Source organism: Phyllostomus discolor, chromosome 4 (genome assembly GCF_004126475.2).
Source record: "Phyllostomus discolor isolate MPI-MPIP mPhyDis1 chromosome 4, mPhyDis1.pri.v3, whole genome shotgun sequence".
Taxonomy (NCBI): domain Eukaryota; kingdom Metazoa; phylum Chordata; class Mammalia; order Chiroptera; family Phyllostomidae; genus Phyllostomus; species Phyllostomus discolor.
The window spans coordinates 149,094,701-149,112,026 of NC_040906.2; the positions used below are offsets into that span (position 1 = coordinate 149,094,701).

Sequence of the window (17,326 nt, forward strand, 5' to 3'; positions counted from 1 at the left end):
TCCTTGCTTATGTCTATCTTCCACAATGGGCCATGAATTGCCTCAGGGCGGGATTTGTGTCTTATTCATGTTGGCCTTCCCAGGACCAGCACCATGCCAGGTACATGAGCAGATGGGAAGTAAATATGGTCAGGACATTTCACCCTAGTGCTCACCAGAGTTGATTGACCTGATCTGAATGATCCTGAGGATATCTTCTTCCTTTCTCATTACTGCTTCCATCCCCTCTACCAAATGGGATGGTCCCAGATGGACAAGGGTCCTCCAGTCAAAAGTGTGTCAGTAGATTTCCTCTACTGCTGAATCAGCTAAATAAACTCTCAAGACCTGACACATAGTAGGTTCTCAATGAATATTTGTAAATATTTGAATGAACTATTGATTAGCACCATTCGTCTTTCAGACTAAGCTGCATTTTATTTTCTCAATCTTGTCTTCCAGAGATGGTATCTCTGAATCCTCATGATCTAACAGTCTGCTAGCATTTAGCAGATATTAAATAAATATAATGAATAAATGAAAGAACAAGTAATATGCTCATTTAAATTTCAGTGTCTCTCAAAAGTACATGCACTCATTTTAATTTTTATCCTGACACTTGGTATGTTTACCAACCTTTTAAAATGGGGCTTTCCACTCAGAAATCCTGAAATCTTGACAAATTGGTAGTGACTGATTTTTTTTAAACCTTCTCTGTGACTAGTGGTGCTTCTCCCCCCTGCCCCTTCACCCTAATTTCAGGCTCCTTCAGAAGTAGAACTCCTGGGTGGCTTTGATCTCAACCATAGCCAATACAATTTAATGAGCAAAAACCATGGTCCTCAAAGTAAGGACAATCTCTGTTTTTAAGTATAAATGCTCAATAAATGTGACTTGGAAGCAAGGCAACTCTTAAGCATTTAGCTATAACTAAGTAAATGTACTTTGTCTAGCTAACCCACAGCAAACAGTTAGTGAATACTTTTCTCATCATATATTCATTCCCATTCACACCTGAATGTGGAATGTAAGAGCTGATGCTTCTATAATTTCAGAGCAGTGCCTACCTTTAGTTCAAGAAAATGTTATCTTTTCCTGAGGCACCCCATTTTGTTTCAACCTGGAAGCCAGGGACTGATATGTTTTTTTTTATTTATTTTATTTTTATTTTTTGCTAGACATAAGCCAAGTGGATAGAAACTCCAGGCTAGGGAGGATTTTGTCTTTCCTAAACCCTAACAGTGTTCTTTATGTATTTTTTCTTCTGATCAAAAACTTCTACCAATAAAAAGTTGGTACATCCCCAAGTGTGCATAATTATTTATTTATAAACTTTATATATGCATTACCATACTAATGTATCTGTAGGTTTACAAAGCTCATCAACCATCTAAAGGGAGGATATAAAAATGATTAAAAGTGCAAGTTATATTTTCTTCCCTCACCCCAATGGGATGTCTTATAACTAGTCCACTAGCTGAGGGATTCACAACTTGTTCTGGAAGGCTCCATGGGAACAAGGTTCTCCAGGGTCAGGCCACTCAGCGCATGTGGCTCCAGTTCACCCATGGGCTCTCTCCCTTCAATTAATTTTAGCAATATCAATTGGCTTTAAACTTTGAAGAAAAACTTTAGAATTCAATGATAGAATGGTGATTTAAAAGACTTTATTTCCAGCAGAACCAGCTTTTTATAGTTGTGCCAAATGCTATATTTCATTCCAAATGAAAAGAACTAACTGCTGACTATGTTGTAGGATACAGAAAAGCAATAAAGCTACAGTATATCCTTGAAGCATGTCAAAAGTGGTATGGTAAGGAAAAGAAGGGTTTTATCTCACAAAGCCATAAACACTGAACAAACTAATTTTTCATTCCAGGAACTCAGTAGTCATCAACACGGCACTTTGCAAAATATTTAAGATTTGTGATAATAGCAAGTACTGCAGTGGCATGCTGTGTGGTTCTCCACCTTGACACTTCCCATGACGTTGACCTAAAGGGGAAGGGAAAAAAGATAGATAATTAGATAGATACATACATACATACATAGATGATAGAGAGATGACAAAGTTGAAAACTGTTAAATAAAATTATCTGCAGCCAGCTGAGCTAAATAGATGCTTGCTATATTTGCATTTTCTCCCTTTCTCATATTTTCACTCAAAAAAGTGAGGTATACATTGTGTAAGCATGCTACCTATATTCTCTCCCAACCTGCCCCTCATCCCCTCTGCCCCTATTCTGTTCATTCTAAATAAAACCAGCCTGTATCCATAAGGTTGTTGGTGCTTTTGATTAAAGGGGATGAATGCAACCTCTCCCTATTTAAATGTCCACCAAGGATAGGTCATTAGACACCTCTGACATTAAACCCCATGGATATACTCTGGGGTTCTGTGGTTGGACAGTTAGAGAGCTCCTGGGGCCCTTTTAAGTTCTCACCTTGGTAAATGCTTTGGCCACACAGCATGAGGCTTCTGAGGTGATGTTCTTTGGGACCAACATTGTCTTCTTGGACCTTGCTGGAGTGGGATATGCTCTGGAGAAGCAGCAGCCCATACACTGATAAATTGGGGCACCCGGCTTGGAGAAGTATTTGTTTTCCTTTAGCTTGCATTCTGGACAAACTATCACATACATACACACACACAAAGACAGACAATAAAATAGTCCAAAGATGATTCAAAAAGAAACTATAAATATTTTTATTATAAAGTAGTAGTCTTTTTCTATTGAAAATAATATAAATACCTTTTGACTATATGTTCATCTTAAAACAATTTTTACAGATATGCATGGAAAATCTCAATAATAGTAGTAGTCTCCCTCTCTCCCTCTCTCTCTCTCCCCATCCCCCCCCAAGCATGACTTCCCTTCCCCAGCACTAATACTATGCCACAACTTGACAAATAAAAACATCATGCTCATCTGAAAGGAGAATTTTGCCCAAAGGCAAAATATTTCCCCTTTAAAATCTGCTATTGTTATTCCCATAGAAACTCCAAATGTTGACAGAGAAAAATATGTCAGACTTAAGAAAGCTTGGTGAGAGCAGAGACCCTGATGTTAGAGGGCGCATCTGCATGTGGCATCTGGGATTGAAATATTAGCACTTGTCTAGAGAAAAACCATAACCAATAGTAGTTCACACTTTCATAGCAGATGGAATTATATCAGTTACTCCATGAAAATTTTCAAATAATACAGCCAAACAAATTTGCTGCATTCAAAAATTGTCTTATTTTTCTCACTTATTAACTGATGTGAAAATTTATCTACAAAGGCAATGTTAAAATCCTCTCAAGTCTTCTGGGAGAAATGTAAAAAAAATTGAGCTTAACTAAATAAGGAAATTTTCTGCTTGCAAAACTTTGATAAAAAATAATCAAGAGCCCTGGCTGGCGTAGCTCAGTGGATTGAGCGTGGGCTGGGAACCAAAGTGTCCCAGGTTCAATTCCCAGCCAGGGTACATTCCTGGGTTGCAGGCCAGAACCCCCAGCAACCGCACATTGATGCTGCTCTCTCTCTTTCTCTCTCTCTCTCTCTCTCTTTCTCTCTCTCTCTCTCTCTCTCTCCCCCCCTCCTTTCCCTCTCTAAAAATAAATAAATAAAATAAAATAAATAAAATCTTTTAAAAAATCTTTTAAAAAAATAATCAAGAATCTATTTCAGGTGAAAATGTAAAGGTTGCTATTTAAAAAGACATGTAAAATATCATTTTCATTGTACATTTTTGGAATTTAATTTTATTGTTCACTGCCTGCAAGTGCTTAAATAAGTATCCAGCAGCAAGTATTAACCACATTTAAAAAGGAGGTGGATATACAATATAGTTAATGGAGTTATTGATGTACATCTTGAAAGGTGTGTTTTTCTTATTATTGCAAGCCCTAGTTAGGTCACACACCCTGTATTGTAAACTCTTCATCAGGAAAGGAATGGAGAATATGCAGAAACACACACAGCATGGCCAGAATGACAACTGCATGTTTTCTGTAGTAGTCCATGGCTCTTCTGCAAAATAGGATGGAAAAATAAATGTTACTCTAAAATTGGCTTACCAGTTATAACAACAACCAGTAGTTTTAAAACATTACTTCTAATAATAGTCATCAATAGTCCTCAGTATCTTGATCTCTCTGCTTACAGCTTGCTTACAGCTCCCAACACACTCTAAAGTCATGTATACAAGGGGATACCTCAAAAATACCCAGAATTTATTTATAAAAATTGTGCATTTATCCTTACATGTTTAAATTTCAGTCACCTTCAAAGTACTCCCCATTTGATGCAATATACCTTTCGAGAAGTTTTTTCCACTGCTCACAACAGTTTTGGAACTTGTTGATTTGGATGCCTTTTAGTGCTTCTGCTATTTTTTATTTCATATCTTCCACATGGGCAAAAGGTTTCCTTCTGAGGACTTTTTTCATCGGGAAAACAAAAGAAAGTCGCTAGGGGCAAGATCAGGTGAATAGGGAGGGTGGGGCATGGTGGTCATGCCATTTGTGGTAAAAAACTACTGAACACTCAACCTGATATGGGCAGATGTGCTAGTAAATCACCCATCGTGAAATGGGCAAATGCATTCAGAGAGTCTTTTCCAAAAAAATTCAGGGAAGGCGAAGGCAGCTTCTCAAAACAACACCGGTTGGCATGCTAATACAGATGGGTTCCTAGAACACTCACCTAGCCAAGGAAGCCTGTACTACAAGGGGCCAACCCTCCAGAAGATAATTCCATTTTGGGGGGTCCCACCTCATAAAACAATTTGTCTTTAGGAAAGACGTGGGAAATTAAATCTTCTCATTTCTCACATCAACCAGTAGACTTGGGGTTAATGATAACAACAATAAATTGCCATTTTTAAATATATCATTCTGTTAAGAAGCCTCATTGTCCTTATTGGTAGTTGGTGTTGGAAGGAAATTGAGGGGCTAGCAAGAGGGAGCCTTGTGACGAAACAGTTCTGTATCTTGATGTGATAGTAGTCACACTAATCTACACACAGGTAAAATTGAACTACACACATGCACACACACAAACAATGCTAGTGAAATCTGAATAAGCTCTGTGGGTTGTACCAGTGTCAATTTCCCAGTTTTTCTCATCATATCATATAGTTGTGCAAGGTATTATCATTGAGGGAACGGGCCAAAGGGCATCTAGGACTTCCCCATACATTTTTTTTGCAACTTCCTCCAGATCTGTATTTACTCAAAACACTTAAAAAAAAGACATTTCAGAATGAGATTTAAAATTGCATGTTAGTCAAAACTTGTGGTTATTTTTCATGTAGACTGACGTACTAAGACGATGTTTTTGCTAGATGCTTATATCAATCCTTATATCCCATAAGAATGATTTTTCAAACAGTAGAACTAATAGTTTATAATATAGAAAATATGCTGTATAAGCATAGGTAATGCTAAAACATATGTATGTCTTTATTTCCACCTGATATATACACTTATATGTAATTATCTATTTTATCTCTCTTCATCCATAATGAACACTGAATAAATACTGTTCTAAGTCAGTGGCTCTCAAAGTGTGATTTGGGGGCCCTAAACACTTTCAGTGGGTCTCAGAGGTTAAAATGGTTTTCATAATAATACTAGCATGCCATTTCCCTTTTTCACTCTCATTGTTTCATAAGTGTTCGAAGAAATTTTCTAGAGTCTACATGCCATGTGATATTACAACAGACTAAATAGGGAAACACATGAGAGTGGAGCTATGTTCTATTAGGCAAATCTTTTTAAAATTTTGCAAAAAAGGTGAAACACTGTCACTCTTCTTACTGATTTTTTTGTTTTGGAAATTGCCATTTTTTGTAAATATATGTTATTTGTGTTAACATGTGATGGGTTTGATGTTCTCATTTTTAAAAGAATAAATATTGTGAAATTCTTTCTGACATGATTTCTAAATCAGTAAATGTTGATGAATATAACTTGACAAAAAAAGTTCTTTGGGCTCTGGTCATTTTTAAGAGCATAAACAGGTTCAAGACCAAATGTTTCAGAACTACTGCTTAAGTGATATACAAAGTCACAAGGAAAATTTGAGAATTGAAAGTGGTTTCCTTTTTAAACTGGCATCACTTTGTGCTTCTATATTGCAGCTCATATATTATGAAAATTCAGCACTATGCAGTAAACATACATCAGAATAAATTCAGAGAGAAACATTTGGAACAAGATTGCAGAATGTGATAACATGAAGTCAATCCACATTTTGCAATTTGCTTTATAACAAAGGGAAGAGATATTAGTTAGATATGTGTATGTATATGTATGAGTATACATATGTATATGTGTATATATGCATACACACATATATGTACCTTTACATATATCTATGATAGTTCCAAGAAGACTACAAGCATTTGGTACCATGTGACATCCTGCCCTTCACTTACAAAGATGCTGCCTTTGCTCCCCACCGCCAAAGGGTGAAGTTTCCGTTTTTCTCAGGGTGTGATAAATGAGGTGACTCATCTATACTCTCCACACCAGGAAGCCCAGTTGACTCATAGCACATTTTTTGAGATGACTAGCTGGGATGAGCAGCATAATTCTTTGTTAACAAAACAGATTAAATCTAACCGACTTCTAGAAGGTTAACCTAAGACTTCACCTCAGTAGCTCATCTCCCCCAGCTAACTACCAAGGAGAGGAAAAGCAGGCTGCCTTCAGAGAATGGTAATTAAGGAAAGGGAACCTTGAAAGCACAGCCTTTAATCCCCAGCACACTGTCTGGAATGCAATAGGTGTTCAATAATTGTTTGTTGCACAAAGAATAGGCCTGTAAGTTATAGCATCTTGCCTGGTCCAGTGAAGATAGCAATAGTTCAGCCTTGAGGAAAGATTTGAGGATGGAAAGTAACAAGGGAAAGTAGAATGTTTGGAATCCTTCATTCCAACACCTCCCATGTAGCAAGCCCTTGAGCAGGATCACCTCTGCTTCCCATCATGTCTGTCTCTGGGTGCACAAATTTAAAAAGCCTGGGGTCAGTGGTTGAAAAATTTAGCTTGGAGTGGCTGTGGCTACTAGTTTTCTTCCCTCATGTACACTAGTTGCAGTAAGTGAGTTTTTACCTTGTTACTGTAATATGTAACATGTTCTGAAACCCCCAGTCTAGCAGTGAGTCTCCATAATCCCATGCTCCAGCCCTCAATCTCAATAATCCTCCAGGTTCCCAATTTTTCAAGTAGACATTCAAACATTGCACACAGGCAGTGGAGTGATCTTGAGACCTATTCACACGTTCACTGATAGTTTTCTCCAAAGGTAGTAACAAGGGATGTCTGAGACACTGGGGAAGGTGGACAAGGAGAGGCTCATTAAAACTCTCACAACCAATTCCAAATCCCCTCATCCATTCTTTGATGTAGATAATTAGTTTTCTCTTTCTTTTAAAAAGATGAGTCTTGGGTAATTTGACAGGAGTTCAGGGTTGTTAAGTGTCCAATTTAAGGTTCAAATTGAACGCTTGAACAATTGAAAGATTTTGAATAAGTACCTGCTACAAGTCAGGCACTGTGCTAAGTATAGGTAGCATAAATATAAATAAGTTTCCTGCTAGCTTACCCAGATATAAAGGCAATAGCTATGAGTTAAAATGATGAATGCTGTAATAAAAGCATTTGTAGACATTGAGACCCTTGGAAGGCCAGGCACATGAAAATGGAGAGATGAAAAAAACTAATGACAATAAAGAACATGTACTTGATGGAAAAAGAAACATGACAGGGGTGAGAAAGGTGAAGGATTAAGAAGAAAAATAACCTCCTAAACACAGACATCAGTATGGTAATTACCAGAGGAAAGGGGAGTTGGGGGAGATGGAAGAGGGTAAAAGGGGGATAGATGGTGATGGAAGAAGACTTGACTTGGGGAAGTGAACACACAATGCAATATATAGATGATGTGTTATAGAATTGTATACCTGAGCCCTGGCTGGCGAAGCTCAGTGGATTGAGCGCGGGCTGCAAGCCAGGCATCACAGGTTCGATTCCCATTCAGGGCACATGCCTAGGTTGCAGGCCATGACCCCCAGCAACCGCACACTGATGTTTCTCTCTCTCTCTCTCTCCCTCCCTCCCTTCCCTCTCTAAAAATAAATAAATAAAATCTTAAAAAAATTTGTATTAGTCAAGTAACTTGCACACAAAAAAAGAATTGTATACCTGAAACCTACATAGTTTTATTAATCAATGTCACCCTAATAAGCTCAATAAAAAAACACATCAATATAAGTATATATTTTATTGTTTTGGCATTTGTGCAGGACTTTCATATATTCAGTAGTCCTCATAATTTCCCCAGAAAAATAGAGGTGGCAAACAGTTTGTTCCCAAGGTATCCCAATATCCAAAGGAAAATAAGACCAAGTGAAACGACACAGTTCAGCAACAGTATTTGTGATGGAGTTTCTGTTTATTAAACACTTAATATTGTTTTGTGCCTTCACAAAATTTTAAAGGATGCCAAGTTGTTTTCCAGGTGAAGTAGAGAGAAAAGAAATGAAAAAATATTTCCACAACTAGGAAGATATACAGCATAGCTTGTGGAGCTATGCATTCAAAAACAGGGGTTTCCATAAAGATGAACAGAACAAAAGATGACCTTATAATATGTATTTTAAAAAACAAATAAAAAGAGAGGCAGTATCTAGAAGAAAATTTAAAGGCTCATAGAATTATAAAAACAATTTCAATTTTTATGACCATTCTTATAATAATCACATTTTGAGAAGTTTCTTTTCTGATCGACTAAATTGAAGGGGCTTATAATAAGATGTACACTTTCTTCCTTTAATTGTTATTTAAAGACACTTCACAATATTAACATAATTATGTAATTCAAGTCTTAGCCATTACGTTTCTGGTTTTCCTAGCACATCGGCATATTTTTAAAATTGTCTACACACTAAATTAATAAGAAATTTTGATAGACAATCTCTATGAAAAGTGAAATATTGTTTTAAATGAGAAATGCAAATGTTTGTTGTTTTAAAATACCCAATTTTTAAAATTGACATTATTTCAGTAATAAATGCTTACCAGGAATAAAACCTTGGATAGTACCAATTTATCAGCCAGCAAAATAAAACATCCAAAGGCCAGCAAAGTTTTATGGGGAGCATTATTATAGTATTATTAAGACTTTGGTGTGCATCATATTCTGTTGTGTTTGAGCTATTTTCATGCAATCTTTTAACATACAAGTATCATTCTTACTTAAAAGCACTAAAGCATAAAAACATATTTAATTTTCCTTGAAGTCTTTCAATGATAGGTTAGACAAACCAGGACTACTGATTTCTCAATCCTGGAATGTTTATAAGAATGTTTTTTGTGTGTGATAGAAACAGAGCAGAGTTGCCACAAAGAGAAGCTTCCTTCTTGTTCATTGCCCCTAAGTTTTCAATGCTACGGTAGGTTGTACTTTCTAAAAATGGCCACAAAAATATCTCTCAGCCTATATTTCCTCTGCAGTATGACCTTGCACCCCCACATCGAATCGTATATCTATATTTGAACCTTCACTTGATCTAGGTGTGCCCAATGACTACTTAGACCAATAGAGTATGGCAGGAGCAACACTGGGCCAGTTGTGAATGGATCCCTCTATGGACCAGGCAGTTCCTGCTTCCCATCTCTCAGAAGCCAGTTACCATGTAAAAAGTGCTACTACTCTGAGACCTCTGTAGGTTAAGAGGGCCAAGCCACATGGAGAGGTTCTGAAGAATGAGATGCCACATTAAAGCTGTGGAGGGCAGGACATGTGGGCATCACCCATTTATAGGGTCTCCAGGTATCTGAGTTGACTCAGTGGCACATAACACACATATAACATACTTTAGAATAATACCTAGCATTAATTGATCATTTGTGTATGCTACATATTCTTTTAAGCACCTTGAAAACACAAGTATATTCAAAACTCATGATAACCCTGTGAGGTATTATCCTAATTTTAGCAGATAAATTCTAGAGGACAGGTAACCTACAGAAAGTCACAAAATTCATCACTGGCAGAGCCAAGATTTTAGAATTTTTTTTACACATCCAAACTCTAAGCTCTGAGGCATACTTCACTATATTGCCTTCAAATCTTTATAATTTATAATGAACTTCTCAAATAATTTTTTCAGATGGCATATCCCTACATTAGATGCTGACTCTTTATTTTAGAGCAACATTAAACATGTCAGCTTAAATATAATTTGCTCATATAATTTTTTATTTTACATATTTATCTGACTTCACTTTCTCCAGAACAACCTTAAGAAAGCATTTCATTTGGATAAAAAGGCCTTTTATAACTGATCAAATTATGAGACCTAGTATCTCATTCATAAGGAGTGGGGACAAGGGAGAAAAATTATTTTTCACATACATTCCCTTGTCTGATTCTCTTTACACTTCCATGAGAAAAGTATCACTATGGCACTTACTTCACAGACTAGAAAACTATACTTCAAAGAAGTAAAAGAATTTGCCAAAGTCACCTGGAAAGTGATCTTATCTTAGGATGGTCCCCTGGTACCTATACTACCTCTATACCCTCAAAGAACTCAGTTACTCCACCTCCTTCTTCAGGGCATTGATTAACACATGGATCATGCTGTTACCATCTGTTGTCTTTTCCAGTTCAATTTCTAACATTGCCCTTCATTCTCAGTCCAACCTAAGCACCTCTCTCTCTCTCTGTCTCTCCCTCCCTCTCACTCAACCCAGTGTATTAAGGACACTAGAGCATTTCTAGAATGTTATCTCTGAGTCTGATAAACCAAAGATTATTGGATTACTTTGTGCAACATTTCAATGGGTAATGCTGAACTGTTAAACACTAAAACCAGAACTTGCAAGGATCATAAGTTAATGGCAAACTACTTGAGGATTTATAATCTATAAAAATGGGAGTTTGGTGCTATGGTCATGCTATTCTCAATAGAACCATTAATTGATTCCTGCATATTTTCTCTTTGTGAAAGCAGATTATCTTCATCTACTTTTGAACAAGAAGCACATTACTTCTAGTTTTACTATTTCTATTTTCCAACTCTCACTTTGAGTTTTTGTGTGAATTTGAGCCCCACATTACAAAGGAACGTACAATAAAACTGAGAATCTGTTCTGGAACATAATTGCTTTGCTAACATTGTTTGCTTGCTACCTTTTTCAGCAGGAAATGGTAAGAAATATGACTCAAAATTTCAACAACTATACTACTGCAAGAAAAAAAACACTTAAATCAAAACTGAAGTTAAAGTTAAAATGAAAATACATAAACTTTTCACAAATGGTGATTGTTTTTATCTTTTCAAAATAATTCAAAACTATAGCAAAGTATAAGAAGCAATTTCAGTGACAAATATTTTAAACAATTGAATTGGTAAGTCAAGTAAATATTTAAAAGACATCTTCAGAAACTTAAAAACAGTCCTCTGTTCTAATGTAAAACTATCTTACTTTTGAGTGGGGGGAAAGGATGGCTGAGTTTAGGAAGCAAAGTTCCTATGAAGATGAAATGGAGCTTCTGTGTTCCAAGGGACCCACATAGTGTCAGCCCATAATTCTTCCAGGTGCTTAGATCCTGTTCCCTAACACTAATAGGAAGGGACAAAACAGTACTTTTTCCAGCCTCCTTTTCCCAACCACCTACCATTTCAACTAACAGTGATGCAAATATAACTAAGGTTAGCAAAAGTTTCCAGAAACTATCTTTGGAACAAGCCAATTAGACTTGGGCAAGTGATTTAGAACTACAAAATCATTAGTAATAGTTGGAGAAATACTACTGACTCTTCTTTTTGCAGCATTCTATGAAAGAAGAGAGTGGAAACAATGATGTTCAAGAGATTTCAATGTTACTATTCAAGTCTAGACAAGAACATCTATTGAAAAGATATCAGGAGCTATGGTCCTTCCGCTGAACAGGTGAGCTGCTTTATCAGTGGATAGCTTTATCAGTCATGCATCACTTAAAAACTAATGATAAAACAATATCAGCAGCTCATACAATGTCTACTCACCCCCTGCCTGATCCTTCAAAGCCACTCAAAAGAATGCCTTTCAAATGACATCAAATATTTCTTGAGGACAGTTTTTAGAAACAGGCATTCATGCATCTCAGCAGGAGACATTTGGTTTCTGGCTTCTGTTAGATAACATCTCAGGCTGTGATCATAGACCACAGCATTAAAGACTTCCTCCCAATGCAACCATGAGTACTGAACAGACAATGTGTAAATGCCTGTCCCTCTTTTTACTGAAGTTTACACATAGCTCCCTTATATTCTCAAGTATTTTAGCCTTCATTCAAACAACTCCCCAAATTGTTTCATTTTATATTACCTTCCTCTGGACTTTTTGCAGGATGCTTTCAGGTCAATTGATTGTGGATCTGAAGAGGTATCTTAGTTTCGTTTTATGATTTCTCAATAACTGCAGTGAAGTAAAGTCCTCACCTGCTTTTATAACAGCAGAGCAATAAAAACTGCATGTTCCTACCTGCATCTAAGCCCAGGGATCAACTGTAAATTCCATCCAATGACTGAATGGTACTTTGTGTAATTACCATGACATCAATTTGATCTTATCTTGTTTCAACCCTTAGATCATTGCTTAGTTTTGATCCATTTTCGGGGGTGATGACCTCAAGGTCAGCCTATGAAACAAGAGCATGCTGGTTTTTTCTAAGTAATTTTATCAAGACTTATACACAACATCCTGAAAATTGACACTTTCCTATAAACAAGACCCTATGAGTATGACATTTAATTAGCTAAGTACCTGATGTTTACATCAAACAGGAGAAGAGCTGTAAATTGCAGATCACAGATACAGAGCATTGCCGGGCATACAAGACTATTCCAGTAGGAAACAGAAAAATAAAATACATGCTTGTTTAGACTTTTCTAAAATTAAATGTACATCTGGATTTAATAAGGATGCATGAAGAAGGTATGAGGCAGAATGAGAAGGGCTGGTTGGGTCTCAACATTTGTGCCTTTTCCCCCCTTTCATTTCACTCCTGTAAAAACTCAGTTTCTTTCTAAGCAGAAATTACACATGTTGTGACTTGCCAGCTGTGGGACAACGGGACAGATTTAGAGAATATTGTGCTCAATGAGATAGTCAGACAGAGAAAGACAAATGCCTTATTAGTTCACTTATATATGGAATCCCCACGCCCAAAAAGTGAACAAACAAAGCAGAAACAAACTCATAGATACAAAGAACATTTTAATGATTGTCAAATGGAAGGAGGGTTTGGGGGGCTAGGTGATAAAGGGGAAGAAATTAAGAAGTACAAGTTGGTAGGTACAGAATAGTAATGGGGAGGTAAAGTACAGCATAGGGAATATAGCCAGTAATACTGTGATAACCATATATGTTGTCAGATGGTCACTAGGTTTAGTGAGGTGATCACTTTGTAAGTTATATAAACATCTAATCACTGTTATAAACTTAACTAATACAATATAGTGTGTCAACTATAATTTAATACTAAAAAATTATTCTTTAAAAAATCCCTACCCAGCTCCTCAGGCTGCGGCTAGGGCTGCTTTTATCCACACAGAGATTATGATCTCCTCTGCTCAGGGCCACTTCTGTAGGGACTGGTTTAAACACACACACTACCAGCAACTGCCCCAAGATAGAGATTAGAGGATTCTAAGAAAACCAGCTCTTATTTAAGGAAAAGAAGCTGACTAAACAAAGCAAAATTGTTTTGTGATTTATAATCTGTAATAAATTGATTTCTTTCCATTCTTACATCTTTTTCAGATATTCATTATCTTCTTCCAATGGTTCCTCCCAGTATTTACACTATCCATTCACCTTTTCCTGGTAACTGTTGATGTCATTATTATTCATGAATTTCTATTATTTAAATCCCATAAGATCAGTAGTATATTTTCAAAATAGCAGACTTATTTGGGAAATGTGTAGCCTTCACAGTTTCAGGGGAAGGACACATTTCAAGTCTTATGGAAAAATTCCTTTTCCTTTGCTCCCTAAGGCATTTCATTCTCCTTTATCTTATTTTCTTCTCTTCATTTGCCCTTCTTTCAATCCTTTTCTTCTTTTCTGTTTGGATGATTAAGAAGAAATGTTTTTTCTGTGCTCTTACTAAATCATCTTCATTTGGTTTATGATTTAGTAAAGGGCTTTATTTTTATTTCATATATTTCTATATAAGAATTAGAAATATCAGGGGATTCACATGAATATTTTATAGCATTTTTAATGTCGATAGTGCTTTTGTATTTTGGCGGAGGGACAGATAACGGGGTGGGGGAGGAAGGGGAAGAGCCAAGCCAGGGAACATGAACAGAGGACTCATGGGCATGGACAAAGTGGGGGATTGACTGTGGGGGGGATGGGGACAGGGCAGGGGAGAGCAATGGGGGAAAAGGCAGCACAACTGTAGCTAAACAACAATTAAAAACAAAAATTAAAAAGACATCATATAACAAAATAAATAAATTATTATATAAAAGAACTGTTAAAACAGCCCCTTCCAAACATGAACTTTTCCCTCCTCAGACCTCTGATTCCCTTACTTCAGGAGTGAGTGTCCAGTTCCTTATGTCTATTTTTGCACATATCCTATGTACACATAAGTAAATTATATGTAACTCCCCATCCCCATCCGAATTCTCCCTGAAATGATCAACAGAATACAAAATTGGAGGAAACTCTGCATTTGTGCTCATGATTTAGAGAAACTTCTTTCTGTTAATATAGTAAAAATTCTATTTCTCTATGCTCTCTAAAATGGCATATGATAACTGGGGAAATTATTTTTTAGTTGATTGGGAAAATATAATTCATAATTACAATTGGGAAAGTATGGTAATCAAAAATGTTTTCACATTTCAGTGTTTTATGTAGCTGCTTTCATGTGTTTTTGACCATTTTTATCCTATTCTTAATAGCTCTATTTTCCCCCATCTAGAATAACTGGAAGCTAAGAGATCCAAACCACTCTTCATTCACTTACAGTTACCTCCAGATGCTAAGAGTTGGAGTGCCAGTTAGCAAGAAGGTAGACTGGCTGAAGACACTAAGATGACATGGCAAATAGTCACCTTTACTAGGCAAAATTCTAAAAGTATGCTATGCTACAGGGGGCATGTCAGGAACATCTTTGCATATCAATATGACAAAGCGAAGTATATATAGGCTGTACCAACTGCATGAATTTTTTCTTATAAAGTTTTGTCATTTAAAACAGAACTGCCTTTGAGCAATGTTTCACATGCTCAGGGGAGTGGGAGGAGGAGAGAGGGGTAAAAGGTACAGAGAATAAGTAGCACAGATAGTAGACAGAAAATAGACAGGGGGAGGGCAAGAATAGCATGGGAAATATAGAAGCTAAAGAACTTATGACACATGGGCATGAACTAGAGGGGGAGAATGTTGGGGGGAGGATGTGCAGGGTGGAGGGGAATGGAGGGGGGTAATGGGACAGCTGTAATAACATAATAAATAAAATATTTTTTAAAAATAAAATAAAAGCAAAAAATGTTTCACATGCTTACTTGATTTGTTTTATTAAACATAATTTGATCTTTCTAATAGCGAAGTGTGGTTATCACAAAATTGTGCTATAATCAGAATAACTGAGGTATATAAAATTCTTCCCTTTTCAAGTAGCTTTTTCTTTAGTAATTTCAATGATACATTATGTAATTTTAAATTTTTAAGCAATATAAGAGTATATACCATGAAAAATACCCCATCTTCCTCATACCCCCAAATTTTTACTCCCATTACCAAAGGTACTTATTTTTAACAATTTCTTAATGTTTCCAGAAATGTTCTGTGTATATACACACATTTTTCTGTAGTTCTGAGGTATGCAAATAGAAACAATATATGCATCAGTGTCCTGTCTTCTTCTTTCTAATTCTAACAATGTATCTTAGTAGCTTTTTTATATCCAAATATGCAGATCTAATAACCAGAAGTTTTAAATAGCACAAAGTATTATGGATTATTAATTATTTAACCAGCCTCCATTAATGATCATTTGCATCATTTTCAGTTTTTTTACTATTTCAAAAATACTATAATTATCATCTTTGTTCTGATTACATGTACAATTATAGTTCTAAGATATATTTTTAGAAGTGCAACTACTGGATCAAAGGTGATTTTAAACTTATACAGAGACTGCTCAAGTGCTCTTCTCTGCTTTTCCTCAAAACTGATGCTGTGAAATACATGAAAAATAGTATTTTATTTTCATTTTCATTTGCATAATTTTGAGCAGGGTCAAATATCATTTAGTAGTTTGCAGGTCATTTATGGGTTCTTTTTCTGTGAACTGCCTATTTAAATATCTTTTTCTTCTTGTTAATTTTATCTTTAGTTTAAGCTTGATTTTTGACTCTTTTATGATATTTTTACCATACAATAGATTTCATAGAATCAAATATGTCTGTCTGTGACTTTTACACTTGTTGACTTTATGCAATATCAAGACACTAGAAAGAAGCATTTGTATTTTATTCTGGAATGTAATAGTTTTCTTTGTTTTTGGTTTAGATCTTTAATTCATGTGAAATTTATTTAGGGGTGAGGAGTGAAATAGAAATCCAGCTTCTTTTTTAATCTAAATGGCAAGCCAGTTGTTATAACACCATGTAGAGAATAATAAATCTTTTTATCTTGCCTAATTTGAAACACTACTAAATTCCCAAGTATTTGGGGGTCTAGTTTTGGGTTCTCTATTATAATTCATATCAATAAAAATGTTCAATAAATGATAATAAATGTTTTACATTAGTTAAGCATGGTATCAGATTCAATTATTTAGTGCTTATCTACCAAATACATCAACCAACATGCATTACCAAAGAAAAATTAGAAATAAATCATATCCTTAAGTTACTAACAATCTGGATGCTATAAATTAGAAGCATTGGGATTTTCCCTCAACATTGTCTTTGACTTGTCATGACAATAAGACAGAACTCTAATTTCTTAACCTCCACTCAACTCTTTAATTCTGTATAGATATGTTCCTTGAAGTACATCCCATGTTTCATCTGAATGAGAATTACCAGGCTGTTTGTTAAAATGCAGATTTCCTGGGTCCTATCTGGCATCTACTGGATCAAAATCTCTGTCAGTTCAGCTGAGAAATTTGCATTTTATATGCCAAAGCTTGTGAAGCATGTCTGCACAGCTTTCTTTAGTAAGCCAGAAATGTAGTTAAGGGGCAATATGGTTTGTTTTCATCTTCTGCTGCCCCTGTAGCACAACTAAATTGAAAATGGTAACATCATTTGTTCAGCTATGTGACCCTCCACT

The 17,326-nt window shown here is 35.9% G+C and overlaps 1 protein-coding gene and 1 long non-coding RNA gene across 2 annotated transcripts; one reads left to right on the top strand and one right to left on the bottom strand.

The window, feature by feature from the left end:
- Window positions 1-1,632: 1,632 nt before the first annotated feature.
- CGA (glycoprotein hormones, alpha polypeptide) lies at window positions 1,633-12,500 on the bottom strand. Its single transcript, XM_028510222.2, has 4 exons — window positions 12,353-12,500; window positions 3,889-3,995; window positions 2,424-2,608; window positions 1,633-1,974 (listed from the first exon to the last, which is right to left on the bottom strand). Exons 2-4 carry the CDS (start codon window positions 3,986-3,988, stop codon window positions 1,897-1,899), a joined length of 363 nt encoding a protein of 120 aa, XP_028366023.1. The 5' UTR covers window positions 3,989-3,995; window positions 12,353-12,500; the 3' UTR covers window positions 1,633-1,896.
- LOC118499908 lies at window positions 5,563-15,835 on the top strand. The gene is made up of 3 exons (XR_004902447.1): window positions 5,563-5,630; window positions 8,142-8,145; window positions 15,824-15,835. It is a non-coding gene; the product is annotated as an uncharacterized LOC118499908 (long non-coding RNA).
- The last annotated feature ends 1,491 nt before the right edge of the window (window positions 15,836-17,326 follow it).